General features: G+C 43.6%; 4 protein-coding genes across 4 annotated transcripts; 2 read left to right on the top strand and 2 right to left on the bottom strand.

Annotated features, from left to right (window-relative positions):
* Positions 1 to 1498: 1498 nt before the first annotated feature.
* Positions 1499 to 8756, top strand: pdlim1 (PDZ and LIM domain 1 (elfin)). Its single transcript, XM_079230134.1, has 7 exons — positions 1499 to 1654; positions 2710 to 2861; positions 3268 to 3352; positions 4528 to 4712; positions 6830 to 6978; positions 7201 to 7318; positions 8090 to 8756. Exons 1-7 carry the CDS (start codon positions 1562 to 1564, stop codon positions 8274 to 8276), a joined length of 969 nt encoding a protein of 322 aa, XP_079086260.1. The 5' UTR covers positions 1499 to 1561; the 3' UTR covers positions 8277 to 8756.
* Positions 8757 to 8953: 197 nt separating this feature from the next.
* On the bottom strand, positions 8954 to 9619 carry neurog3 (neurogenin 3; the record flags this gene model as incomplete). Its single annotated transcript, XM_079229803.1, has 1 exon — positions 8954 to 9619. One exon carries the CDS (start codon positions 9617 to 9619, stop codon positions 8954 to 8956), a length of 666 nt encoding a protein of 221 aa, XP_079085929.1.
* A 5184-nt stretch (positions 9620 to 14803) lies between these two features.
* On the top strand, positions 14804 to 25307 carry sgpl1 (sphingosine-1-phosphate lyase 1). The gene is made up of 14 exons (XM_079229866.1): positions 14804 to 14884; positions 17625 to 17790; positions 18383 to 18450; positions 18883 to 19030; positions 19176 to 19255; positions 19512 to 19640; positions 19730 to 19818; positions 20378 to 20486; positions 20583 to 20681; positions 20765 to 20911; positions 21117 to 21355; positions 21459 to 21605; positions 21693 to 21813; positions 22663 to 25307. Exons 1-14 carry the CDS (start codon positions 14873 to 14875, stop codon positions 22804 to 22806), a joined length of 1698 nt encoding a protein of 565 aa, XP_079085992.1. The 5' UTR covers positions 14804 to 14872; the 3' UTR covers positions 22807 to 25307.
* A 47-nt stretch (positions 25308 to 25354) lies between these two features.
* Positions 25355 to 27207, bottom strand: pcbd1 (pterin-4 alpha-carbinolamine dehydratase/dimerization cofactor of hepatocyte nuclear factor 1 alpha). Its single transcript, XM_079229867.1, has 4 exons — positions 27141 to 27207; positions 26193 to 26324; positions 26021 to 26101; positions 25355 to 25770 (listed from the first exon to the last, which is right to left on the bottom strand). Exons 1-4 carry the CDS (start codon positions 27141 to 27143, stop codon positions 25678 to 25680), a joined length of 309 nt encoding a protein of 102 aa, XP_079085993.1. The 5' UTR covers positions 27144 to 27207; the 3' UTR covers positions 25355 to 25677.
* Positions 27208 to 27992: the final 785 nt, after the last annotated feature.

Here is a 27992-nt window from a genome sequence, read left to right as displayed (position 1 = left end):
ACAGGATAATAAAAGAAGGGAAGAGCTGCCATAATGATTCTTATTCCAATAGAACATTTGAATAATCCCTACAATTATTACTTCTTACTGTTTTTTTATCAGGATATACATGTTTTTTTTAATAAAAACAATGGGTGAAGTAGAGGTCTCTCCTGTTATTTCTTCATCAGGACACAACAAACACAAAGTTGTGAGTGATTATTGTTTGGATGTGTGTGTGTGTGTGTGTGTGTGTGTGTGTGTGTGTGTGTGTGTGTGTGTGATGCATAGGGTTCATTCTTAGCTTCAAGGGTAAATGTCTAAATGTAACACCGCATCTAAATCACCTACTTGAGTAAACAAGACCATACAGTCCTGGCTTTGCTGCAGCCTTCGGCCTGTGGCTGGCGCTGCTGAAGTCAAAACGTTTTCTAAAGGGATTCTGGCGCTTGGAAACATTGCTGCTTTTGTCCACATGGACTGTTAAGATCAACACAAAGTTAAAGTTCCCTCCAGTTAGAATAGGGCCAACATGTATAGTTGAATAAAAAAAAAAAGTATAGAAGAATAAAAGCTCAAAAAGATTCTGATTCAGGGAATGCTACTCAAACAGGACGGGGCTCCATCGCAGATTTATTGGGCTCTATTTTCAATTAAAGCACATTTAGTACATTGGTAACTATTTATAGCAACAGGACTGTTTATGTCAGATTGACAGGAAGAAGAATGTCCAGTCAGGGTTCTTACGGTCCTGGAAAACCTTGAAAAGTCATGGCATTTTAAAATGGTTATTTCTAGGCCTGGAAAAGTCCTTTAAAAAAAAATTCAAAACGTTTTGGAAAAGACATAGAAACTTGTTATATTCATATGTTCATGACGTTCATTTACGCTGAGTTTGAAATAATTAATATGCTTTTAAAAGAAAGACGCTCAAAATATAAGCAGGCATACATACAGGCATCTATATAAATGTTTATTCTTTTAATCAAACTATTGTCTCTCATTCATTTGTGTCATTTAAGGTTTACTGTATGCTTTGGAATTCTCATTGTTAGTTTAAATACTACATTTACTCACTTTTTCATGTATACACCGAGATTTCACAAAATGTTTGGTCATGGAAATTTGGTTTAAAGTCAAATCCATTGGTCAAAATGTGAATGAACCCTAAACAGTGCAACTCATTAGTGGGTTTTCAAGAGTTTTTTGGCACAGAGGAATAAGCTTTATTGGGCTTCGGAAACACATTAGTAAATTCAATCAATGGTTGGTTTTGGTCCTCTAATCAAAAGAGGCCACAATCACCTGCCATCCCCGACACACAATGCAGAGTGATACATGTTCTCAAGATGCGATCTTTGTGCTCTCACTTATCAGCGTGGAAACTTCAACATCTCTTCGTCGGAGCGTGACGCGAGGCTCCTCCCACTGCGATGAGGCTCCTCCCACTGCGCTGACGACGCGCAGCCCCGGCGCAAACTTCTGGCTGCTGCACATGTCATAAGCGGTAGGAAGTGAACTGCTGGCCCGAGACATATCTTCAAACAGTCGACTACAGCCGTTACAGACCAACTGTCCCGTTATGCCTCTCCGAGTGGTGGTGCAGGGTCCTGGGCCCTGGGGGTTCAGGCTGGTCGGGGGAAAGGACTTCGAGCAGCCGCTGACTATCTCCCGCGTGAGTGTTCCTGCTCGTTGAACCGCACCTGGGCTCGTCCCGTTGTTTCCTCTCGACTTCACGAGCTATCAGGCGGCTCGTTAACGGCAGCTCGAGTGAACAAAAGGCAAAAGCGCCTCACGTCACCGTCATTTAACGTGACTGCTGTTACACTGTCGCTGTGTTCCACTGGTCCGGTGTTTTTATTTTATTCGTGCACTTTATAACTTCATGCAGCTAACGTAACATTTCCCCGTTTCAGTTCTTGTTATTTGAAAGCTCAACGATAAAAAAAATTTTCGGCGGTGTTTTGGATAGTTTTTATTTGCGTGCAACTGTAAACTTAAGCGTACCGGTTCAACAAAAGTAGTCGAAATATACCAGTATTTCATGTCTTCATAATTATACACCTGGGCTGTAGTGTTTATTATCTGTTGGTCCTAACGTCAACTTAAAAGCGTAATATGGAGGAAACTTTGTATTTAGTTTTTATTTTAAAATCCCCGAGTGTCCCTGAACCTCTCAAAGTTGACTAGCAGCTCTTTCTGTTGCTTTACAGCAGCGCTGCAGCCTCGCGTCATAAACGTTTTACGGTGTGACGGTAATGAATTAGAATATGAGCCTCCGCTGTGCACTTAGTCTGAGTGGAGGCTGCTGCTGGTCCGCCCATCGAAAAGTAATCAGGAATTCCTGGACTCAGTCTGTCTCCTCTCTCTGTCCCTCCTCTCTGTCTCCCTTTGTCTCTCTCTGTCTCTTTCTCCCTCCTTCAAGCCCTTATCTCCATAGTGTCTGCCCTCAGGTAGCTGTCGGCCTCACCTCTCTGCAAGTGGCTCTGCCTTGGTTTACTGTAAATAGTGACCTGTGTTAAGGTTCAACTTAAACAACACAGCAGTAGATTTGAGCTCTTCGATTATAAGGTCGTATTCGACTGCAGATACGACCTTTGCGTTTGTTCTCAATTCATGATTCAAGTAATCTCAAGTCTAATTGTTTTAATGTATAAAGGTTCGGCTTTGCCTCCACCCTCCATGTCATAAAGTCTCTGTTTCTCATCCGTTCCATCTCCTGTGTCGCAGGTCACCCCTGGGAGCAAAGCGGCTCAGGCCAACCTCTGTATCGGAGACATGATCTTGGCAATCGACGGAGAACCGACAGAGAACATGACTCACTTGGCGGCGCAGAACAAGATCAAGGGGTGCATAGAGGAGATGTTGCTCTCCGTCGACAGGTAGGATGTAGTGACACGTACCCGTCTGCCTCGCAGCCCGAAGAGTAACATGAGTCGGCTCCGCTGCAATCCAGGTGTTTGGGGAGTGACGTGGTGTTTATTCACGACTTTTAAAGCATGTGTCTTTCTTTTTGTTGTACTGACATCTTTAGTTTGAGTAAAATGTGTTGTGTCCGATTATCTGGAGCTGGATGATTTAAAAGTTGCAGGTTTATTGAAATGGCCTCAACAGGCCGGCTGAAGCAAATGTGTTTGTTCCAATCAAGTGGGAATGTACTGAATGCAGGGTGGGGTCAATTGTATTAAAAAAAATAATAATTAGTTTAAAGCCACTTTGTGTGGGATTATTTTGTGATACATTTTTTGCATTTTTCATGAACAATAATGAAGGCTTCTTGTTCCGCAGGTCAGAAACTAAAATGTGGTCACCGCTTTCATCAGAGGAAGGGAAGACGCATCCGTACAAGATGAATCTTTCATCGGAACCAAAGGTGTGTGTGTGTGTGTGTGTGTGTGTGTGTGTGTGTGTGTGTGTGTGTGTGTGTGTGTGTGTGTGTGTGTGTGTGTGTGTGTCTCTGCTGTCTCAACATCCCAGAGGGTTGAGCTTTTTTAACCCCCCCTTGCAGGTAGTCCAGTCATACGGTGTCTGGAAGCCCGCACAGTCCTCTCTCACCGCACCCACAAAGCCGTGTGTTTTTTCTTTTTTCTTCTCTGCACACTGCCAACGATGAAGTCATTGTTTACTTCCCAACAGGAGGTTTCCTAGGAGACGGTAGTTTATCAGCCAAGTTCTGACGCAAGCCTCGGGTTCCTGCCCGCTGACTGGAAAGTCGCGGTCAAAGTGTGAATTCATGTAGGAAACGGCATCTCAGGCTCTCTGTGTGTTTCACAGGTCACAGAATGTTGTGCGTTTTTCACACACACACACACACACACACTATTACACGCGTTGTCTGGATTCTGTCACTTTGTGTGTTCACTGTTTTATTACTTTAAACCTTTTGCTTTGTACTTCTTAGGCCTCATGCTCAGTGCTAGTGTTGTTACCTTCTTTGTGTGTTTATTTGCTAACGGATACTTTTTGGTATTTCTACACTTGTAATTGTCAGCTGCTTGAAGCATGAGCTATATTTGGAGGCATTTCCGTGCTCCCGCTGCGCTGCATGAGCTGGATTTGGTGGTATTCAAGTGCCCACTTTCATGGCATGCCAGAGTCGTGCCGGGTCGGTCTAGACCGCTGGCTATAATTAAGTCTGAATCCACGGTCGGACGTTATCCTGCTAAATTATGTGCCGCTTCGAGTCCAACTCCAAGCGGCAGCAGTTGAGGAGACTCTTTTGACGTTTTCAGTTGAACAATATTTTCAGTTGCATCATTATTTAATTAATTGTCGAGGACTGTTGGGTGCTTTCCGATATTGAGTCAGCTAATTGGCATACTATCAGCTGCTTGTTTGTACATGCGCAAGCTCTTACTACTTTTTTTTGAGAAATTACAGTTCATCTGACTGCGTCAAAAGTTGTGACCACCGTTGCATCAAAGTTGCATAACGGAGTGTTGCATGTTTCAGAGTCGTTTCACAAAACTCAGCCCTCGCCACCTTTTTTTGCTTGGCTGCTTACGAAAAAAGACTTTAACGGTCCACTTGTCCACTGGTTCTCCACAGGAAGTGAGGCACATAGGCTCCACCCACAACAGGAGTGCTCTGCCCTTCGCTGGGTTCGGCCCCAAAGTTGTGACCAACCAGTACAACAGCCCCTCCGGCCTCTACTCCTCGGAGAACATCAAGGACTTCAACTCGGTCGTGGACGAAGTCAAAACCATCGCCGCCGCTAACGAGCCCAACAACAAGTAAGACGACACCAAGTGGTCCCAGTCCAGACTGGATCTCAAGGGGGGCGGGGAGATTATGTCGAGACAGACCCTAAAGCTAATGAGTGCTTTACCAAAAACGCCAGTTTGGTATTGGCTCGCTCTGCGGGCTGTGGTTCCAGAGACGGTGGAGCTGGTGATCAGTGACCAAAGCAACCATATTTCTTGGCTGTATTGCCAAACATGTGTTTTGTGTTTTGTCTCACGCGTTCTTCCTCGGCTCCGATTCCCCCTCGACTCACTCGTATACGTCACCTTTCACACCAAAGAGGGAGAGCGGGAGAGAGCAGGTCAAAGGTTAACCCAACAGATTTATCTACCGTTGCACAACTTTATTACTACGTTAACTCTTTTTCCTCTGTTTTGATATTCTGAGCATTAATATAGCAGCCACCGTTTGCTCTGTAAATATGTGGTGCAGTGATGTCTACCTGAGCTGAGAATGAAGTAGTTTCCTGAGCTGAGCCGTCCCTCTGCTCCAATTACCCAATTTAGCTCCTTTTTTTTTTTTTTGAAGGACAAGCCTTCAGTTCTCAAAAGCACTAATTGAAAATATTCATCAAAGAGTTCTAATCTTAAAAAATAACCACAATACATCCAAGAATCGATTACTTTATTGATTGGACACACGGGTCCCCGGTTGATCGGCTGCTAACTGCTGGACTAAGTGAGTTCTCAGTGTTTCTGATCAGATTGCTCAGCAGTAATTGAGTTGAAAGATGTGCGTGGCACACACTCACTCACTCACTCACACTTACTTACTTACTTGGCTATTGGGACATTGTATTACTTAATGCCACCTTTTTTAAGAATACGGCAACAATATAAACTATTAGACAAAACTGAATCAAGCAAACACAATTCTAGAGTATATGGGACAGTCTTGGGCAATGTTCCCTCTAATTTTTTTTCAGCACTGAGCACTTTTTTTTTTTTTTTTCTGAGCGCACATTTCAGCACTGTGAGCAAATCGCAACCACGCAGCCTGCGTTAGCCATAGGGGATTCAAAGAGATGACAGCAAATGCTTCAATATGTATACAAGGTTGATATTTATTCAATATCCTTTATAATGGCTGGACTTTGGGAACATTTTAATGATGGTGTTTTACCAGTCAGTTTAGTTGAACTTAAAGGATCTTTGTTGAACTTCAATAAGGGGAGGTTATGACTGATAATGATATATATATATATATATATATATATATATATATATATATATATATATATATATATATATATATATATATATATATATATATATATATATATATATATATATATATATTTAAAAGTATCAAAGGTGTTTAGTCATTTCTCAGCAGGTACAACATTTAAGTGGACCTTCATTGAAAGAAAAATGCTAATGCAGTCCAATAATTATAGGCCTATTAAATTGACATGGTGTCATTTTTCCTAAAGGTAGCCTATATAAACAATTTAATAACTTCATATTCTTCATATTTAAATACATCTGAAAGTTTCATCCTATCTGTGTCAGTTTGGACTATTTCATCTAGCCACTCATGTTTGAACGTTAGGCAGACCTTTTTCTCGGGCGCCTGCTCTGCCTTTCTTTTCGCCATGGTAGCCTATAGCTGCTGGAGCAGGGCCCGCCAAGAGGAGCCTAAACAGCACCGGCCCGAGCTCATGTGGCGCTCTGGGCGAGCTTCACTCCTGGCACCCGGAGGAGGACAGCGGGAGTGGGGGGAGGCAGAGCGCTAGCAGAGGTACAGAGAGCGCATGTCGAGAAACGGGACGCTGATTGGCCAAGAAGACTCGACACGTCACATCAAAGATCTTATTATTGTGCAGATGGCTCACTACTATCTCAGAAACACTGGCGCAAAAAAGATTTATAACCCCTGGAAAAAAAAAAACGTTTGTGCGGTCTGAAAAATGTATTGCGCGGCCACTTCGACTGGCCTGCGCGGCCGCGCACGCACACAACTTAGAGGGAACACTGGTCTTGGGTCTCATCTCTGTTGGGTACTAAACAGTAGTAGAATTATTATTGTACTTTTCTTATGACTCTTTATTAATCAACTTTAGTGTTTGCCGTTTATTTTTCTAAGACTGGACATTTCTGCCCTGTAGAGCTCCATCAGATCCATCGCAGGCAGTCAAGCTGCCGCCTGTCGTAGCGGATTCTGAGGTTTACAAGATGCTTCAGGAGAACCAGGAGTCCGATGAGCCGCCGCGCCAGTCAGCTTCATTCAAAGTGCTTCAGGAGATCCTTGAGACGGGTAAAGATCCGGCTTACTACTCACAGCTCCCTCCAAGGGAAGCCAAGAACTTCTCTTTTACAATGTATAGCTTTTAGGTTTTGATAATGACATGTCAAATGTAATTAGCATACTGATTTATTTAGGGGACTCATTGCTTGAAATGACAAAAACAGTTTTACAGATGTTTGTAGAACCAGTGAAACCTTGATGTATGTTGAGATGGTCATCTCTGTTTTGTAGGTGACCCGGATAAACCGTCAGGGTTCAGGAGTGTGAAGGCACCGGCCTCGAAGATGAGCTCATCGGTGGGGAACACGGACAAGTTGCCCTCCTGTGACAAATGTGGATCCGGGATTGTGTAAGTATTTAAATGTTCCCTCGGTACGGGTTAATTTCGCAGCACCGGAGAAGTTTACCAGAGTAATTGTGTTGCTTCGGCTGAACAGCTCGGATTCAGCAACGCCACAAACCAAATGCTGTGGCGCAGCACAAAGGTCTGTCTGGAGTTTGTCTCCACCTGGTGGCTGAATGTAGTTACGACCGGTGGGGAGTCAAATCACTACATTTCCCCAAAAATGTATTCTATACATTTCTTTTACATAGTTTGAGGGGACTTCATTGTTTTGGATTCCCTAAAAAAAAAAAAAAAAAACTTTTTAGTTGGTTGTGACAGATGTTTTTCAGCATTTCTAAGGTTTTACTTACTGACCTAGGGCTTAATTATATGGACTGAAACCGTTTTTAATTTTTTGGGTTGTTTTTTTTAAGATTTGAAATGTAAGATAATGTGGCACAAAATAGTACTACTTTAGTAGAAATTGTATTCTAAGTACTCAGTATGATATTATCTTTCTGTGCCATTTTGAAACTTAAAATTAACCTAATTGCTTCATCTTGAACCGTTTGCATGAAAATGTCTCTAGTAAATATATATTTTAAAAAAGTGTCTCATCAAAGCCCTGGTTCGGGTTAGGACTTGTTCTACATCCAGACCCGCACACTATTATTACATAGTTCACAGTACATGAGAATCACTGCACACCATGAAGGGCTGATCTAAATCCAGCTCACCAACCAGTGTCTGGATGAACAAAGTTAACATGCTGTGTGTGTGTGATGTCTCCTTCAGGGGGATGGTGGTGAAGCTGAGGGACAAGTTCCTCCACCCCGAGTGCTACACCTGCACAGACTGCGACGTCAACCTCAAACAGAAGGGACATTTCTTTGTGGAGGACCAGATTTATTGCGAGAAGCACGCCCGCGAGCGAATGACTCCCCCAGAGGGCTACGACGTGGTCACCGTTTTCCCCAAGTAGAGCGTCTCGCTGAGCCGCCGCCTCGGACTGCACGCCACTATAGGATAATCCAAGACATTCCAACATTTAGCTCTTGCTCCTCCTAAGACTCTTTAAAAAAAAAAAAAAAAGAAAGTCTTCTCTCGCATTACGCTTCAGTACAGTCACTGGTAGGCAGGACAGTGAAGAATGACATCTTTGGAACATGTTGATTTGCACATTGACTTTGGCTTCTATGAAAGGAAAGTTGATTAATGCCATGAAATGATGGCATTTATATGATCTCTCATGGCATTTATATGACAGCCACTGTGTTTAATTAATGTTTGTCTTGTGTACATGTATCAGTATGTTTGTTTGAATCATGGAAACAAAGGAAAGCCACACTTTTTCACCCCAAGAGACGTGTTTTCTACAGTTTTATTAAATAAATAGTTACTTTTATGCAGCAAAAATACATTTCAATATCATTACAAAATAAATATTTTTACCTTGAACCAATTGTCTTGTCCTCCTAAATGATTGTGTTTAATACTCTCAGATTGTAAGAAAACTCACATTTGTATAAAAATACTTTCATCATTCTGAACACATTTAGTTGAAGTGCTTTTAAGAACTACGCTCACCCTGAAGGAAACTGCAGCGTTTTAACTTACTCACAGCTCCTCATAAAATAAGGATGTGTCTAGATTATGAATTTAAAAGCACCAAGTGTTCTTCGGGTCCTCTTCCCCACAGATAGACTTGAAATAAAAAGTAACGGGCAGGACACCGGGTGGGTCTTGCGATCGGATCTTGCACTTCATTTGATGCGCGAACGTGTAACAGTTCCTCGGGTCGCAGCCGGCTGACGTCTCGCAGCCAGACCCGGCCGGCGACGCAGAGTCCCACTCCGTAGAGGAAACACTGGTCGGGCTGCCCGAGTCGGATCCCACCGGCACCAGGTACTCCGGCGCGTGCCCGTGCGGGTCGGCCATGCGCAGAGTCTCGCTCAGAGCCCAGATGTAGTTGTGGGCGAAGCGCAGGGTCTCGATCTTGGTGAGCTTCGCGTCTTCGGGCAGAGCCGGCAGGATCCTCCGGAGCGCGTCCAGGGCGGAGTTCAGGCTGTGCATGCGCGTGCGCTCCCGGTCGTTTGCCTTCATCCTGCGCCGGCCCCGCTTCCCGGATGGCTCACTTCTGGGTCTGAGGTTTATCACCGCAGAGGCCTCTCCTCCGTGCACGGTCAGCGGCTTCCGCGGCGCGTTCTCGCCGCTGCCCTCGGCTTCCTTCACGCAGCTGCGAACAGCTGGAGGAAACCTGCAGAGCGCCAGCGCGTCTCTGGATGCGCGCAGGTCGGTCGGTGCGCACGGCACGTTGGGAGACATCCTCTGCAATAGAACAATGATGTAAATATAATAAAATATCTCATTGTGTTTACAGTAAGGAAATAATGTCTTTAATCAAGTTTTGTTTGAAAAAAAAAGTTTTTTACAAAGCTTTTAAAGTCTGAAGTCTCTTTTTCGGTGAGCATGTTTATGAAGTGATTTGACTTGTAACTAATACAGCTTTTTTTCTTACTTTTTTCTTTTTCTTTTTCTAAACATTGTTAGTTCGGTAAAGTTGGAAAGATATTCACAGATTCTGACTTCCCAGATCAATAACAACTAAAATAGTTTAAGTGTTAATAAGAGGCATAACTGCACTTCAATCTAGACAATATATATATATATATATATATATATATATATATATATATGTATATGTATATATATATATATATATATGTATATGTATATATATATATATATATATATATATATATATATATATATATATATATATATATATATATATATATAGACATAGATATACCTGTTAAAGATCAAGCAGCAGATACTTAAGAACGGATGAAATGGATGGACTTACCTGGCAGGTGATGCTTGGATACGGAGACATCCGGTCGTCCTTGATAATCCTCTGTTGGAACTGGAGGCAGCAGCCGCTGTATGTGCAGATGACAGTGAGGGATGGATGCGCATCCCTGCTACTTTATATGGCCTTTATCTTATCTTCTTGCCCGGTGGACGCCTGAATCAACAGCGCCTGTCCAGGGGCCAATCAGCTTGCAGGCAGCGCGTCCTTCACCCTCTCCCCCTCTCGGCGGTCTTTACACTGCTCTATTTCTTTGTGTAGTCTTTGTAATTTGTGTAGGGAATTGCCTTATATGTGAGCCGGGATCAAAGTAACCATATTTTGTTGCGAGATCAAACTTGTTTTGTAGATTCTTTCTGGACTTTCCCCAAAAGGTCTGCCTTTAAAATCAGCTGAGCATTTCTGGACCACCATAAACTGCTTCTATGGGTACCTTATTGTCCCAGTACTGCTCGTTATATCCCACAGAGCAATACGCGCTAGACGTCTGGGTAAAATAACACTATTGTGAGCTTTGTCGTGCGTGTTTCTGGCTAACACATTTCACATTTAGATTTCAGCCAAAGTTCATGAAGTGTGGAGTTCCAGGCATAAAAGAAAATAAAGCTGGCAGAGTCAAGACGCATATGAATATATGTCTTCTTTTTACCCATATAAACTCTTAATCCACATCCAAGATCAATGAGAATGACCTGGTTCACGAGGGTGGATGATAAGTGTTCCTCTCCATGGAAGTTTTTAAGGCCAGTCACTTCTGTTTTGTTGTTGTTGCGTGCACTATAACATCTCTGTGTTAATAAAGAGACGCTGGGAAGGTTGTTAACTACTGGTTTTCGTATCTTTTGCACAAAGGCTATGAAGAAATATTTAAAACATCACTGAATTTCTCTCCAGAAATATTTTTTAAGCACGAGGTGTGAGTTTACATTTGGAAGTGTTGTCAGATAGCTTTTAGGATACTTGTAATGCCACATTTTACGCACTCGGAATATTGGCACATGCCGTGCTGGATAGATGGTGGACATGATATATTCCTTTAATTTAACTTCAGATGCACCACAGTACTGAACACTGAGGTAAAAACAACAGCAGCTCCTCTTTTTATTTAAAATAAAATGCTTATTAGTAAATATACCGTTGCGTATTTTTGGTTGTGCGCATTTCACAGGAACTGGTGAGGTTGGCATTTAATACTTTTAAGCTGCTTGCAAGTTGGCCCTTGCTTGAATATTGCCAACATTTATTTTAAGGAGTCACTTGTCTCCTTGTTAGCTAAACAAATCTGATCTACATCAAAGGAACTGACACGTTTAATGTCACATATATTTAGACAAACATTCGCTCAAAACCTTCGAGCGTAAAGCTCGGGAAGCTGGACGAGGACAATTACGCATGAGGCCACCCAACGTGGAGCATTCGAAAAGGATAAACCTTTTGTGTGACCTGGTAGTACAAAGGGTCCTGTTGTGTGCCACAACAATAAAAGCCCGATTTCCTCTGTAATATGAGCTTAAATGTGTGCGCTATGACATCTCCAAAAACATGTCCATTATCGCCACAACTCTGGGGCGCATTCGATTAACTTTACTGTTGGAGAGTTAAAGATTAGTAAAATATGTCAACAACACGCAGACACGTGTCAAGCCTGGTGGGGGGAGGAGAGGGAAGAGGAGGGAGTGTGCCAGAGCTCAAACATGATTTACAATTGCCAACAAAGGATCACAAAAAGCTCTCCTTAACTTTCTGTCTAAATATGTGTTTTGGAAACAATCTGATAACCATATGCTTTCAATAAACTGGACAAATACACCGGTGAGATACGAGATGGTGCCTTGCTGTTATAAAAGGCACGAAAAGTCTAAAGTAAACTGAATATTACCACTTTACAAATATCCATTGATGCCAAATCCATATTCGGATAGCGTGGACAGGTGTGGGTTTGAAGTTGTCAGTCTCTCTTTTTATCAGTGTGCCGTATAGTGTCCTGCTTGTTATGCAAAGTGAAGGCAAACATAAGCGCCCAGTTGCTGTGGAAATAGCAGATATCGGAGCAGACTTGGTACGAAAAGTGATTTAACAATATTTAACAATAAACTGAGCAGGCTCCGGAGCAGGTGATACCTGGCCGAGGCTCCTGATTAATACTTCCTCAACTGCTTCACTTTACAGGCTCCTTTGATTATTTATTAAGAAATCTATTTATTATTATTTTAGCAAACAGAGGTACCAGGTGGGGCTTTATTTTCGTCTTCAGCTTTTTGTTTGAAGGACGTTTTGAGGGGGCAATCAAAGTCCAACAACTCGCTGACCAGATTGTTGTCATCCCGAACTGGCAGCGAAGCCATTCAATGTGCCCCCCTTCTTCTTCTTCTTTTTTCTGGCAAAGAGCTGCCGGGTGGGAAAAAAAGAAAAAGGAAACTTCTTCAAGATAGAAAAAACATCTTAAAAACATTTAATTGCAACCCGGATGCCATATGTACACCTCTTGTGAATCCCCTCAACAATGTGACTGCCTTTTAGAAAGTATGGAGTGCGTCTTTGGAGACGTGTGCGCTTTTGGAGAGGTGCGCGCATCGTGACCAGAATGACCCCGAACACACTTTACACAAGAAGTAATTCACTTTTAATGTGCTTTGGAGTCCCCTTTCACAGGCAACGCATTGTACCTCTTACCTCAGCTTTAGAAGACAGTATACACCAATTACAGTGGAATAGCCGTCCTATGGACACAGTTTGTCTTTTTGAAAAGACGTGAAGCACGAATAGGGCTGTGGCTGCAAGCCGCCCTCTTTCACCTCCTAAACTGATGCAGAGTGTTTCTTTATTCTGATAGCTTGTTGTTGTTTATTAGCGGGTCTTCGTGGACAAAAAGAACAAAGTTGCATTTTCTGCAAATGGATAAAATCTCCAGAAGACGTGTTACCTTAAGACTATACCTTCATTCTTATTAAAAAAATGTAATCAATTAAGTAATTGAAGATTAGAATATTTTTGTTTTATTTCTTTACTTATTTATTGCAGTTGATAATACATCTTAATTAGCTGACTTCAATTTGAAATGTGGACATATTTGTCATTTTATTTTCTCACAACTCTAATTGATTGAAATTACAAGTGAAATCAACAGAAGATATATGTTTGTCTCTGAAGTGTGATACAGCAATTGTACCCAAAGCAATTATAATTTGCTTTAATTGATATCTTTAGAAAAAATGATAACAGATCTAAGCAATTAAGACTTCAACTTTTGTCATTTTTTAAGTGTGTATGTGGAGGTCAGTGGTGCACAATCCAGGACAGTTTACACTCTGGACTCACAACAAACATGTTACAGCCTGTGCACCACATGAGCTCACTGACTGAGTTATTGATTTAAACATGCTTAATACATCAGGAATCGTTTGCGTAATACAAGATACGTGTGTTCTTTCTATAGATACATTTTCCACTTCATCAGTCCAGCATGCTGCTTTAAAATAAAGTTTAACATAAAACACATTGGCTTCTAAATAACGGATCTAAACTACAAAGGGGTTTTTGTTTCAGCTGCATGTGTGCTCGCTATATAGTTGTTGGGGGTGTTGTTCCAGTGCCAAAACTCGGCTGCTCTGAGGCTCCTTTTTCACTCCTAAAGAGAAAAACAATGTTTTATGCCATTACAAAAGCGAGACCAAACGATGCCTTCGCGTAATGTCGGAAATATGGCAACTATAAAGTAGAATAAAGGTGAACGACCCGACACAGTTGTAGATTTTGAGTGTGCTACAAAAGCAGCCATTTTCATAATGCAGGTCGTTGAAAATACATGGCTGTCAATTCAGTCGTCACTTTTGTTTTGTTTGAAACAGCGCCTGGTTCACACAAACATCCATTTCACACACACACCACCCCACCACCACCCATGTAGGTTGTTTTCTGCGACTATAAGGGTTTAGCAATATGTGGAAGTCTGGTTCCAATATTGCTTTCACTACTTTGAGACCAATAAATAATAATAATAATAATAATAATAATAATAATAATAATACAATACTGCAGAATTAAGGCAGTTGTGTGTGTTAACCAGAGGCGTCCAGTAAAAAACATGAATCTCAAAGCTAATTGTTATACTTTCTAAACTAATAACACGTCGGTCACAAAGATGGAAAAAAAGTATGTTTTTGTAAGCTCATGAAACGGTGATATACATGCTTTCATATAGGACCGAGGCATTATGTGCATAAACAAAACGTACAAACAAAAAAAACGTACAAAAACATGGTAGTTGAAAAGTGTTGTTCTGTGCCCGGTCTAGTTATGTTGTATTTGTGATTTATTTTTCATATGTATTGAGTGCGCTGACATGACTGGGGGCTGGAGTTTACGAAGAGCATTAGAACGCAGCATCAGCTCTTCGCTAACACGACTCAGTTGCGGGAGTCAAAACGTGCGGCGCAGCTGCGTCCTCCTCCTCCCTTTGTCAAAAAGTAGATCTGCAACGCATGCGGCGCGCCGCGGACGCCGATCTCTCACGTCATCGTCGTTGTCAGATCTCCTCTCGCTCGGGAGCGCGCGCAGCTTCTCGGGCTGCAGACTTCCTGAATCAGGGTTAGCTTGAGGCCGTTTTACGGTGGTAGCATGTAGACAAGAGCCGGAGACTCAACGCAGGCGGCTGGAGGTGACTTTCCCGAGAGGCGGACACGAAAAGAGGACTTTCGGTCGACAACATGGACGTGTGGGTAGGTGTCGCGTCACTTTTATCTTGTCGTTTTCTTTTCTCCAAATGACACACAGTGTGACACACGGACGGTGGCGGCGCTGCTGCCAGACGCGTGAAGAGGACAAGACTTGTTTATCAATAGTAAAGTGGCTTGTTTTGCTCACAGGGATGTCCCAAGTCCACAGACGGTGTGTTTGATGGTGACTCCTCATGTCGAAGCCCCTCGTCACAGATTTATGGGAGTCAATGTCGGTTATAGAAGCCTATAACCGACATTGACTCCTTTTGGCTCCTGAAATTGAACACTTTACAGAAGTTGACCCCTTATTATGTTTCCCCAACTCCTAAACAACACAATAAAGGGAAGTACAAGGCAGCCACGTGACTTCACCTTAATGCTTCTATTGAGCTGAACGATTAATTTCTTATTTGTGGTGTCTGTTTGTAAGATGTCCAGCTCCTTTCCTATTGTTTCTACCACAGCCACTGCTTTAACATTATAAATCCTGTTCAACTGAAACCCGCAGGAAGCTTAAACAAAGCATTACTCTGAGCAAGCCACCAAAGAGCTGTTAAGATTTGTGTTTTTTTTTTTTCCCCTTAAAGGAGCAGAATCAAGTTTTGTGGTCAGCAGACATTAGACAGAGGACTCGGCACTAGGGGGCATCTCGGCTGTCACATATCTGCTTGTCAGTAGGGCATGAGCCATCCGTCACAGGCTGGACTCCATCTGATCAATTCAAGGAACAGAAAGAAGAAGTCACCCAAAAAAACTTTGGCCTAAGTGTCAGTTCTCGTCACGTGAAGCTCTGTATCCAGTTGAGGAAAATACCACAGCTGTAATTATTCTTGATCTCTGTTTGACTAAAAGCTTTTCGTGATGTTGTGCCTCGCAGGGTGTTTTCCCTTGATGTATCCAGGAGCAGCCACCTCACACCACCCGGTACATTTCCATGAGAACATGACCTCCTCTCTGAGACAACAAAAGCTCTCCTTACAGAATAGTCAAATGCCGTGCGAGGGGTGGGGGGGGGGGGAGCAGCAAAGGAATGGGCGTCCACGGCTCAACAATGAGTCGGACGACACTTGTCCAAGTGTCTTTTGTCTGGACTCCGTATGTGTTTTCCTGAGGCAAAGATTGCATTGAATGGTCCGGGGAGCGTGGGAGGGGGGGGACATGAAGGCGAAAAAAATCTAGACCGAAAAGTGTGTTGGATAACGGCCAGAGAGAGAGAGGCCTGTATTTTAAAGGGACCCGACTTGCCTTTTGCACTGACAATTTAGATAACGGCGTCTTAATCTTGTCTTTATGACGGATGCGTGTCAGCGATTGCCAGCAATCGTACCTGCCCGTTCAAACACGATCCCCACGGCAACTCGAGTCGAGCCTCCCAGTCACGCACATGTTAATGGATTCTATTTTCCTCCTCCAGTGCGTCCTGTCTGGTTCTATGCAGCTGATCAGGCCAAACCTGTATAAGAGCATGTTCTCCAAACAGGCAGGTGTGACGGCTGTATTCTGGGCTGGAGGGGTTGTGGCGAACTCCATTAAAGCTTCACTCACTTCAAACAACTTGATGTTCTCTACATGAAACTCTGAATGTCGGAAATTTCCCTGTGAGCGGATAATGCTTTGGATCAAACAATGAACGCAGTGTTTCAATAGCTCAAAGAAATGTGCTGTTACGGCATGTTTGTGTCAGACTTGGATTACTCAACATAATGTCTTTTGAACCTTAAGCTTTCCTCCATCTGATTGTGTCTGAGGGCCCACGTTATCAAACCGCTTGATATTGTGTCATAAAACCACCAGTGGGGAGAGATATTGGAACGATAATTTCACTAAACTTATGAAATAACATTCACAGGGTCAATTTAGTGATTACGACTTCGTTCAATCTTCTCAGGCTGTGAAAACTTCCCATTCTGATCGACAACAAATATCGCAGCGTTTATTGAGTGATCAGGCTTGGAACTTGTTGTACAAAATATATTTTTAGAGTTCTGTCTATTTCAAGGCAGACTTCCTGTCAAGTCTGATCATGGTTGATTGCCAAACATGCCCTCCTCCGCTGGTTGGATAAGTTGTTTTTGTGGGTCTGGTGCTGGGAGGAGTCTGGAGATAGTCGTCAGTGCAGCTGAGAGCGCTCTCTCACTCTCACCTGGAGAAGGAAAGGGGTGGCTGAAGGCGTTAGTGTGAGGGGGAAGCTGCACTCTGTAGGTCCGACAATGTCTTCTGCTGTAAGTACTTGCATTCAGGACTCAGGTGTCGTGGGAATCAGGAAAATTCGTTACTTGCCTTTTTTTTTAATAGCTACTAGGTCACTTTTTCTTCATAGTGAGTTGTTGGGAGTATTCTTTCTGTTTCATGGCGCGTGTGTGTTTTGAATTCAAGACAAATCTCTCTTTGGTTCTGAACAATTCTACGTGGACTTTTCAATTAGCAGCATAGTATGTATAGAAATGCCATGTTTTTTATGAGATGATATGCTGGAGTATTATTGTAATCGAATGTCTGTATATCTTCACATTGATACATTGATACTGAAATACAGGTACACGAGACAGGCAGCTGGTCTCAAGAAATCTGTCAACAACTGTCATCAACACAGATTATTCAACCCTTCACTTCCTCATATGGACATATTCAGAGAAGGAAAACAAATTAGTAACAGATGTCTACGTGAAGTTAGTTTCTTGTGCTCTTCAGACGAGCGTAGCGTACTGTAGCTAACGCATGTACGCGTCTCTGTGTCCAGACTGCCCTGGAGGTGTACAAGGAGATGGTCCTGCTGTACCTGGAGGAGGGCCGGCGGCAGGTCAACTCGCGCTGCGCGGACCTGGAGCCGTGGCAGATCGTCGGAGTGACGGTCATCACCACACTGGGAGCGGTCTGGATCAAAGGCTTCCTCTTCCAGCAAGAAAGTAATCTATCTCACGTGACCCATGGGTGTAAAGTAGGGGGATTAAATCGGACACGGTAGCGCATAGAGCGGGAAAAAAAATCTCTTCAGCTTGTAATACTGTAATTCAGTCATATTCTCAGAAATGTTAACCGGTCTACTGCTGATCTACTGTGTTAGGTCTCAAAAATATCACCGGAGCAATTAAGTTAATGACTTTAAATGAAGTTTCCCCGATACTCTTCTCCTACAGTTCTTGTTCCTCTAGTTTGTTTGACTTTGTAAATACCTTCGATCAACAAGACTTTCTAGATCTGCTTTCTATCTCACCATCAATCAATCAGTGGTTGAATTCCAACAAGGCCAGCTCCTCCTTGTCGACTCTTTGAGGGTTAACGTTCCCCAGTGAGGCTTCTCAAAGGAAGCTGCATGTGTCCGGCCCTTTCAGGGTGCCTTGTGTAACACGGCTCTGATCGTCATAGACCACGTCTTGTCTTGACGTGTGATTTCTGAGGTCAGAGTCAGCTGTTTAATGTCTGCGGTTGTATGTGTGTGCCAGCCTTTCACCACAGCTGCTGCCTTGTGTGTTTTTGTTCATTTTTTTTCCCCAACAGGTCTCCCGTCCCGAATCAAGAAGCTGTGCTTTCGTCTCATCAGAAAAATACCCTACGTTGGCGCAACAGTAAGTATCAGTGGTGAACGGGGTTCCTTCTTTTCCCAGCAGATGTGCTCCGACTTCGGAGTCTCAGACTCTTTTTATGAGTCACTCTTGGATGACTGAGCAAATCACGCGAGGGTGGGGAAGAAGGGAAGGGAAGGGAGGGGAGGGGAGGGGGAAGGGAGAGGGGGGGGGGGTTCAGAACTTTAACACACTTAACGTCATGCTCTGGTGATAACAGTTGGTAATGAAGAGAGCTCAGTCTCAGGCTTTATCCAAAAACTAACACAAAGTGTTGACAGTAGAGTGGATGTGTTGTCAAGTTCGCTCTGAGACACATTTGCCTTCACCATCCCCCGTTGTAGGGAAGGACATACTTTGCTTCACTGTTGTTTTGTACTGCACCCAGAGAAAGTCGACACCTGTAAAGTAACGTCGACCCTCTCGTTACGACAGATCCAGAGCCAGCTCAACAAGGCTTTGGATGACATGTCTGCCAGTCTGTGCACTTTGAAGGAGGGGATGAGCTACACTAAACAGCTGCCCTCTAAAGGCCTCTCTCAGAGCCAAGTGCTGGACAAAATCAGAGAGTACGAGACTCTGAGTAAGTCATCATTCATTCCCGAGCTTCATTATCCGTATGACTGACTTCCTGAAGGGTCTTGCCCGTCTTCGATGCCGATCACAAAGAGCGTGGCCCTTTTTCCCTCCCTGTATTGAATATAAATAAACGTCTTATGTGGTTGCAGATGAGGTGCAGTGGGAGAAAGGCTGTGTTTCGGGGGCCGTGTACTGGGGTGATGAATCACTGACCAATCTCCTGGTGAAGGTATGCATCTTTGTACTCTACATCTCTGGGCTTTGGAATTCCAAGCACAAAGAGTCATGGTTGAACTTGAATACATTTTGTTTTTTGCTACAGTAAGCAAGGCCGACTCATTTTTTTGTCTCTTTTTTTTTTGGTATTTGTTTTGAATCAACAGCTACTGTTTGAGACTATTGGCACCTTGCTTTGTGTGTCACAGTAAATATTTTGAGTTCAACTTCTTTTGTCCCCCTTTCCCCCCCTTCCCTTTTGATCCCAGGTATATGGAGATTTTGCATGGAGCAACCCACTCCACCCAGACATCTTTCCTGGCGTGAGAAAGATGGAGGCAGAGGTGGTCAGAATGGCTTGCACACTCTTCCGCGGTGGACCGAACTCCTGTGGCACAGTCAGATATCATAATTCAGCCCACAGATTGTGCGATAAGCTAAGGATGGACGGGTCCAGAGCATTTAAAACTCTCTGCATCTTTGCCAGGTTACTTCAGGAGGAACGGAGAGCATCCTGATGGCCTGCAAGGCTTACAGAGACATGGCGTATGAACGTGGTGTGAAATACCCTGAAATGTAAGACAAGCTTTATTAGGCATGGTTAATGAGTGATTTCAGTTTGTACAACAGTTAATCAGGTTTGGGATCATTCATGGGTAGTCTGACTTTTTCTATTGTAGCATGATAAAACCTGATTACGTCATAAAAGTACATTCACACAATCAGGCTCAGAGGAGTGTCTTTCATATGATCTATAAAAGGTCGCCATTTCTTCTAGAAAGGTTTTATGCTTGTTTCTCAGCCAATATGTGAAGTATTTCAGTGGTATAGAGTTATTAATTTCTGCAGTGGTGCACGGTCTTCTGATTTCTATTGTGAAATTCCCCAGAAGACAAATCTTCGCTAGGAAAAGAAGCCAATGGAGTTGTGATATGTTGCATTAATTTTGCCAACTTCATCCAGTAGTTACACCAAAATATAAAATGTATCTCATCTCATGTAAATGGTCGACCTTGAACTACATGATGTGGCGGTACTGCACTCATGGCCATGAATACAATACATTTGTAAGGCTTGTTGTTTACTGCATTTTCTAACATTATCTTTGTGTTTTTTGTTTGTCTACTTTTTGTAGTCTTGCGCCTGTGAGCGTCCACGCTGCCTTCGACAAAGCGGCGCACTACTTCGGGATGAAGCTCGTTCACGTTCCCCTCGACAAGAACAGCATGAAAGTCGATGTGAAGGTGAGAGTCCAGTAGACGCAGGCGGCCGTGTGTTTGCTGACTGACTGCTCTCCTTCAGGCTGGAGTTGTTCTCATGTTGTTTTCCTCCGTCTCAAGGCTATGAAGAGAGCCATCAACAAGAACACCGCCATGCTCGTGTGCTCGACGCCTCAGTTTCCTCATGGAATCATAGATCCCGTTGAGGAAGTAGCCAAGGTCAGAATTGAAACCCCTTCCCCTCTGAAATGAAAACGAGGAAGTGAGATCTCTGACACTTTCCCCCCCCCGGTGTGTTCCAGCTGGCTGTGCGCTACAACCTCCCGCTGCACGTGGATGCCTGTCTGGGAGGTTTTCTCATCGTCTTCATGGCCAAGGCCGGGTACCCACTCGCCCCGTTCGACTTCAGGGTAAAAGGTGTTACCAGCATCTCTGCTGACACCCACAAGGTAAGGAGTGGTTTTGTATTCCCTTCAAATCAATTACTTCTCGTTTTGTTGATTTCCAAACTTAAAGAATACAAAGAAAGTTACGATATCTACCAACAAATCTGGAAATAGTAATTGTGCTGTGTGTAAAGCGAAGAATTCCAATTGTTGGCTCCCGGCCATACTTTTTTAATGCTCCATTGTCTGCCACTACGTTTCCCTCCAGTACGGCTACGCCCCCAAAGGTTCCTCAGTGATCCTCTACAGTGATAAAAAGTACCGCCACTACCAGTACTTTGTAGCTCCAGACTGGCAGGGGGGAATCTATGCCTCGCCCTCTGTTGCCGGCTCCAGGCCCGGAGGAATCATCGCCGCCTGCTGGGCAACCATGATGCACATGGGGGAGGACGGATACATCGACGCCACCAAGAAGATCATCAGCACGGCGCGCAAAATCCAAAAAGAGTAAGACGCATGCGCTTATTGACACCAAAGCAGAGATGTGTTACAAAGAACTTAAAATGATCACCCGCAGCATTAACATCTTTTTTTCTTCTTCTTGTGGCAGAATCAACAAGATAAATGGTGTGTTTGTGTTCGGGGAGCCAGAGGTGTCGGTGGTGGCAATAGGCTCAGATGTTTTTGATATTTTCCGTCTGTCTAATGCGCTGACGTCAAAGGGCTGGAATCTGAACACACTGCAGTACCCCTCAAGGTACATATATTCAAGAACTTCTCTTTTTAAGTATTATCGTTAATAGTCAGGAGTGTAATGTTAATGGTGTGACGTTCTTCTTCACAGCATCCACATTTGTTGCACAGTTCTGCACACGCAGTCGGGCGTCGCTGATCGGTTTATCCGTGATGTCAAAGAGCAGGTGGCCATCATCATGAAGAACCCCAAAGAGAAAACCACAGGAATGGTGAGCTCACACACACACACACACACACACACACACACACACACACACACACACACACACACACACACACACACACACACACACACAGAAAAAAAAAAAAAACACTCACTCTTACACGTTGCATTCATACACTGAATATACAATACAGTACATGATTTGAGTGTGTACTCAACCTTTGCATCTGTCATTGAGCCAAGAGAGTACAAATTTAATTTGGCGTGACAAACCATGTGAAATATGTTCGTCAGTCTCCATTGTTTACCAGGCTGTTGGTACACGTGGCATTTTGTTTTTCTGCTGCACAAGCTGTCGATTTCAAGTTGACACAAGCGGCACGTGCTGTTTTCGTGTCAATTTTAAATGGAGTGGAAACTCCACCCAGCTGGCACAAAGCAGATTTGTCGTTAGGAGCACACCCAAGAATGAAGCGTCACCTTTCAGCTGAATAATGCTTCCACGATACATGAAGCAAAATCCTACAGAAAATAGAAATCCTGAGATTACAGTACTACATATGCGCTAAACCTTTTAGTTTTTACATTACTGAGGCTCAGCTGTCTTGATTTAGTCTAATGGGGAGCCGACGGGGTCCAACAACACAATTGCTTTCCATCCTTGGTATATGTATACAGCTCAGACAAACTGTGTCCTCTTGGGGTTGTTGAAAGGTATGCTGGGAAATGTAAGAAAACATGAAAAGAAGTGCATGTAGCCAACGCACTTTTATTAGAAACCTAAATCATCAAATATTTCCTGAAATGGCCGTAAATCACAGACTGGACACCTGGTGCGTGTTTCTTTCAGTACTGCGCGCTCGTTAACTCATTCTTGTCCTCGTGTTGTTTTCAGGGAGCGATCTACGGCATGGCCCAGTCCATCCCAGACAGATCCATGGTGACGGAGATCTCTCGAGGTTTCCTGGACTGTCTCTACAGCACTGAGGTGTCCAAGGCAAACACCAGCCACATGAACGGCAACGGCAAAGCCCACTGAAGCCGGACCGGGCCCGCCTGGCCCGACCCCTCCGCACGCAGGGAAACCCGCCCGCCTCCTCCCGGAGCCCCTGAGCTAATGGCCCGACGGTTGCCTTACCTTGCACACCTACACCATACTGAAAAATCTGCAAAGATCTCTGAAGCACAAGCCATCGTCATTTATTATCGCTTGTAACATTGTGCCTAAGTGGCACAGAGAAGAAATGACTGGTTCCAAACGAATTTTGGTCTTTTCATTAGATTTTTATTAATGTAGTGGAAGTGTGAGTGTGTGTGTGTGCGCGCGCGTGTGTGTTTGTTTACTTTATTTGTTTGAAAAGTTCATTTCAATTCCAGCTTTTCCTAAATGCGTATGTCTGTCATAATCTCAATCAATTTACATAGCAAAACCATTCCTTTTTTACTGCCGGAACATTTCAGCTCGTTTCCATCACCGCTTCACCATCTGTCATGACTCAGCAAAAACACAGACCACTGAAGGCCGGTTAGAAACGCTGTGCTGCCCTCTAGCATGAGAGCGGCGGTACTGCTTCAGACTGACTGGGTTTGTGGAGGCCTGACGACGGTGAAAGTTATCATCATCATCATGTCATAGTTATCTAGAAGGATGCGTTTTATTTTTAATTGTAAAAGCACTGCAATGCCCTGCAAAACCAAATCAGGTTAATCTGTGAATCACTTGAAACAACTGCTCTGGTGTTATAGCAGGGCTTCGTCTGGTAGCATGAACATGCATGTCCGTGTTTGTTAGCACTTCGTGTGATGACGTTCATTTTGTTTTAAGTCTGCATTCGTGGACCATCTGCAGTGGTGGGATTTGTAGACGGCGGGGGGGGAGAGACTTGTATAGTGGGAGCTTTTAATATCATTAATATTCAATGAAATAGTCTTTTTTTTATAAATTGAAATAAGGGAGAACTTGTAACCAGGCCATGCATATAGTGTAAAGCGGCAAGTAGAAACCACTATGGTTATATGTAATTGTTCTTCCTATTTGGTTCTTCCGCTCAGTAGCTGGCTTGTGAAGTTTAAGCAATGAAATTCAACATATTTTAACAATCCAGACTGAAGGCGGTTTCCAACTCGAGAAGCAGACGCTCAATATGTCCTGCGTAGAGTCACCTGTGTACCACTTGTTTGAATTATTCGTCTCCTAATTCAATCTACCTCAGTTTCTACTCAAGGCATAGGCCATTCATTCATCCACTGAAACGAACCTTTAACAAACCGGTATGAAAGGGTTTTTGGATATCCTGAAAGGAAACGGATCCACTGTGATGGAGGTTTCTGATCCACAGACTGACAGATTCCATAGTTTTGTTGGGAGAAGCCCACTCCGCCCGGCCTGAATGTGGCTCTATTTCGGTAAATATCCATTCAGCAGGATATTTACAACTCTACTAACAGGTTGACAGCGTAACGGTGCATTGTGTAACACCAAAGCGACGTGTCTTGGTCTCTTTCTCTCATGTGCTTTCCTAATATTGCTTGTTGAAACTGTGTATTTCCATTAGATGAATTCCATGTTTGTGCAATATGTAACTTTTCCTTTTTGAAGTGAAATGGCGGGGAATGCTCTACTATAACTGTTTAAGAGAAGTCATTAGAAGCATCGTATTTAATGGCGGCTTATCGGCCTTGTTAGTGTAATTTAACCATTTGTGTGACCACTGGGTGTTTTTTGATCACTTTAATTTGTGAGCGTTTTGTGTTTTTCAGTTCTTGTTTTTACATGCTGAGCAGTTTTAAAGAGATTAGACATGAATGTATTCAGATTTGGGGTTCAGTGCCTGGTGAAAAGACCAGCAATTTAAAGCTAATACCATCATGTGTCCACGCAGCCTTCCTCCAATACTGTGCCCAGTGGAAACCCTTACCCATGCACAAAGAAAAGAAGACTGTTTCAATCCTGACTCATCCTGTTTGCTTTGGAGAAATATCATGTGACGATTGAATGGCTCTTTTGAATAAAAACCGTTTTAATGCAAATTCCTGTGACTACGAACTGTAACGGAGGAAAACTAAACGGTGATGTTGTGTAGCAATAATGAGCGTTCACCTCTGTGCCTTCAGGGGTTTGAACTTGTGACATCAGAGCAGATTTTCTCTCCAAGATCCTCAGGGATTTGGCTTCATAACCGCAACATCGTTGAGCCCCGCTGGTCTTTCAAACATGGACTAATTAACACACAAACAGCTTTACTTATAATGCAAACAAATATAACCGCATATCAGTCTTTTAAATGTTTCATTCTGTTTGTGATAAAGCCAGAAGCCTTGATAACCATTGTAATGAGTGTTTTTGACCCATATTGACCATGTCAGGTTCGGAATGTACACCGTCTAAAGATCAGAGTGCATGTTGGAGTCAGGAAGCACCTGCCGGCTGAACGTGATCCAGAGCAAACACAGTTAACCCTCTGGCTAGTTAACACAGTCGCTCTTAGTTGACCCCAGCAGATGGCCTGTTATGTTTTCAATAAAATGTATTCAGTCTGATGAGATCATTTTCTGGTCGTTTCTTTTTTTTTTAGTTATGACAAGAAAAGTTTGACAGGAAATAGCCTTTACTGACAGGGAAGTACAAAAACAGTCACATCAGACCCCAGTCGTTACAAAGGGACGAATGCACCATGAATGTTATCTCCAACGTTTGCTGAGAAATTACTTGAGATCTCTAATGTGTAAACATATATGTTGTTTTACCTTTGGTTCATTATCTCTTCATCACGTGCAAAACAGACAACATATTTTTGAAAACACATTGTTTTGTAACTACAGCTTCACAACTCGGTGGAAGTGAGTATAGTTTGGATTTGCAGGTCACGACAGAGGAATGAATACATGCGCAGCCGATGAAGTGTGCCGCTCACATCAGCGATGCCTGGTCGATGAAGGTGGCCAAGGTGATGTCCCGCTGGGACAGCCCCCCACAGTCATGTGTGCTGAGAGTGATCTGGACCTGGTGGGAACACGGGACATGGAGCAGGGAACTCATCAGTCATTAAATAGACACTTCTTTGTCTGGTAAATGTAGTACAACAATGTTTTCCTCTGACAAGAAGAGCACAAAGCCCTTTCCTGTCATGATTTGTCCTGTCTGTGTTGATAATGTTAGTTAAAAGACTGACGAATGTGGAGCTTCAGTCACAAGATTGTGCGCTTCTTTAATAAAGAAAGCCAGCTGTGCTTTGCATAATGTCCTATTTTACCTTATTATAGACGTTGAACCACTCGGGGTGATGGTCCATCTTCTCTGCTTGCAAAGCCACTCTGGACATGAAACCAAAAGCCTGAAAAGGTAAAGAAATCATGCAGTCGTGTATGAGCATAATATACAGTCGATGCTATTCATGTGGATTTGGTGAGTGAGACATCAGATACCTGATTGAAGTCTTTGAAAATAAACTCTTTGTAAATGGCGTCCCGTCCCACAACCTCCACCCACTGAGCGTTGCGTAGCAGGGGGAGTAGGTGGGCCCTCTCCTCCTCTGTCAGACTCTGAATTTTACCAGCCTGGGAGGAAAGAGCAGAAGTAGCAGAACTCTGAGAAGAGGGGCAGTTTCAGAACACAAACTCTGATTGGTTGCACGGGCCCCCATCTGGAAACAATGAGGCTGCATTCCTGGTTCAAAAGACTAGCTGGTTCAAAGGTATGTTGTGGTGGTGGGAGGGGTGCGGGGCCCACCCTTTTGGTCACTCGGTTCCTAATCCGGACACATGATGCAGGGTCACATGGATTTAAAGTGACTTCTGCTGCTTTCATTCAGCTGGCGTGACCCCAGACTCCAAACTGCACTTTCAACATTTCACAACATTCCTCAATCAGATGTCCCATTTCTATTGCACAGTCGAGAGGGGACCTTTGAGGAGCTTTGTCCCCAGACGAGCGGTCAAACCCGAGCAAACAGATGTCAGGGCCAGAGAGCAGTGACATTAACGGGTACCATAGCAACAGTCTTATCTGCTCTATCGGCAGAGCGGACGGGCAGCACGCAGACAATGCCCACTGGCTTCAACCTCTTCCACTCTCCAGATGTGGAGATGCTGTTAATGCAAACACACAGTAACAGGGAAGTGTGCTCATGTTGTGCTTAACCCTGCAGAATTATACTTTGTATCGAATGTATCTGCATTCCTCGGTCTGCCATAAAACCTTCTCTCTACAGGAGTTTTAGACCGTGAGAGTGACTAAATGGCAACAAGTGTGTGAGGTGTGTAAAGCAGCAAGTGTGGCAGACTGAACACACACACACACACACACACACACACACACACACACACACACACACACACACACACACACACACCGTAGAGAGGTTGTGTACTCACCATGTTTGCAGAGTGTTTTCATGCACAGAGGAGGTTCAGCTGCAGCTCCCTGTTGCACAGATCTGCTGTGACAGCCAGTGGGAGTGACTGGAATGAATCCATTCAGCCGCAGGTCCTGATTAGCTGCCCCTGCAGAAGCCTGAGCAGAAATCCTCACTCTGATAGGCCACTCGGCCACACGTCAGCGTGGGGCTTAATCATAAACTGTCATCTGTTGCACAAGGCATGCGTGAGGCCAGCTATTGTGGCAGGACTCTGCACACCCTTTTAGCTGGCTGCGTCTGCTGTGTGATGAAAGAAGGAAGCTACTGTCAGTCCCCCACACTCTTTAATAACATATTATGTTGTATATGCACACAAGTTAAAACATGAGCTTCCATTTTAGGATAACTGCTAATGATGTCTCTGTTCAACAGGACAGCAGATTTCAAAGCAAGGCGCTGCTCTTCAACTGACTGCAGTTCATGTCAAAGGTTAATGAGCTGCCCCTCAGAGACGGCCCCCCCTCCCGTGAACTCATCTGTCATGGCGAGTGCTCAGGGAAATGAGCTGCTTAATGAAATGAGGAGAGGGAGAGGATGTGACAAGTGATCAACATTTAACAGTTGGCTGGGTGGGGAAATGAGAATGGTGCTGCGCTTTAGAACACAAGCATTAGATTGGAGTCAAATGGTTTTGTGGATTGTGTTTGGAAATGGAGCTAATCCCTCTGACTTCGACATTATACACTCATAGAAGCTTTTTTAAACGGCCAAAGTGTCTGTTTTCATCATTAGTTATTGTATTCATCATCTATGCAACAACATTGCAGATTAAATGGCCCCAAACATGATCCAAAACACATGCATCACA

This window comes from Taurulus bubalis, assembly GCF_910589615.1.
Source record: "Taurulus bubalis genome assembly, chromosome: 14".
NCBI lineage: Eukaryota > Metazoa > Chordata > Actinopteri > Perciformes > Cottidae > Taurulus > Taurulus bubalis.
This window is presented reverse-complemented; position numbering and strand designations above follow the sequence as displayed.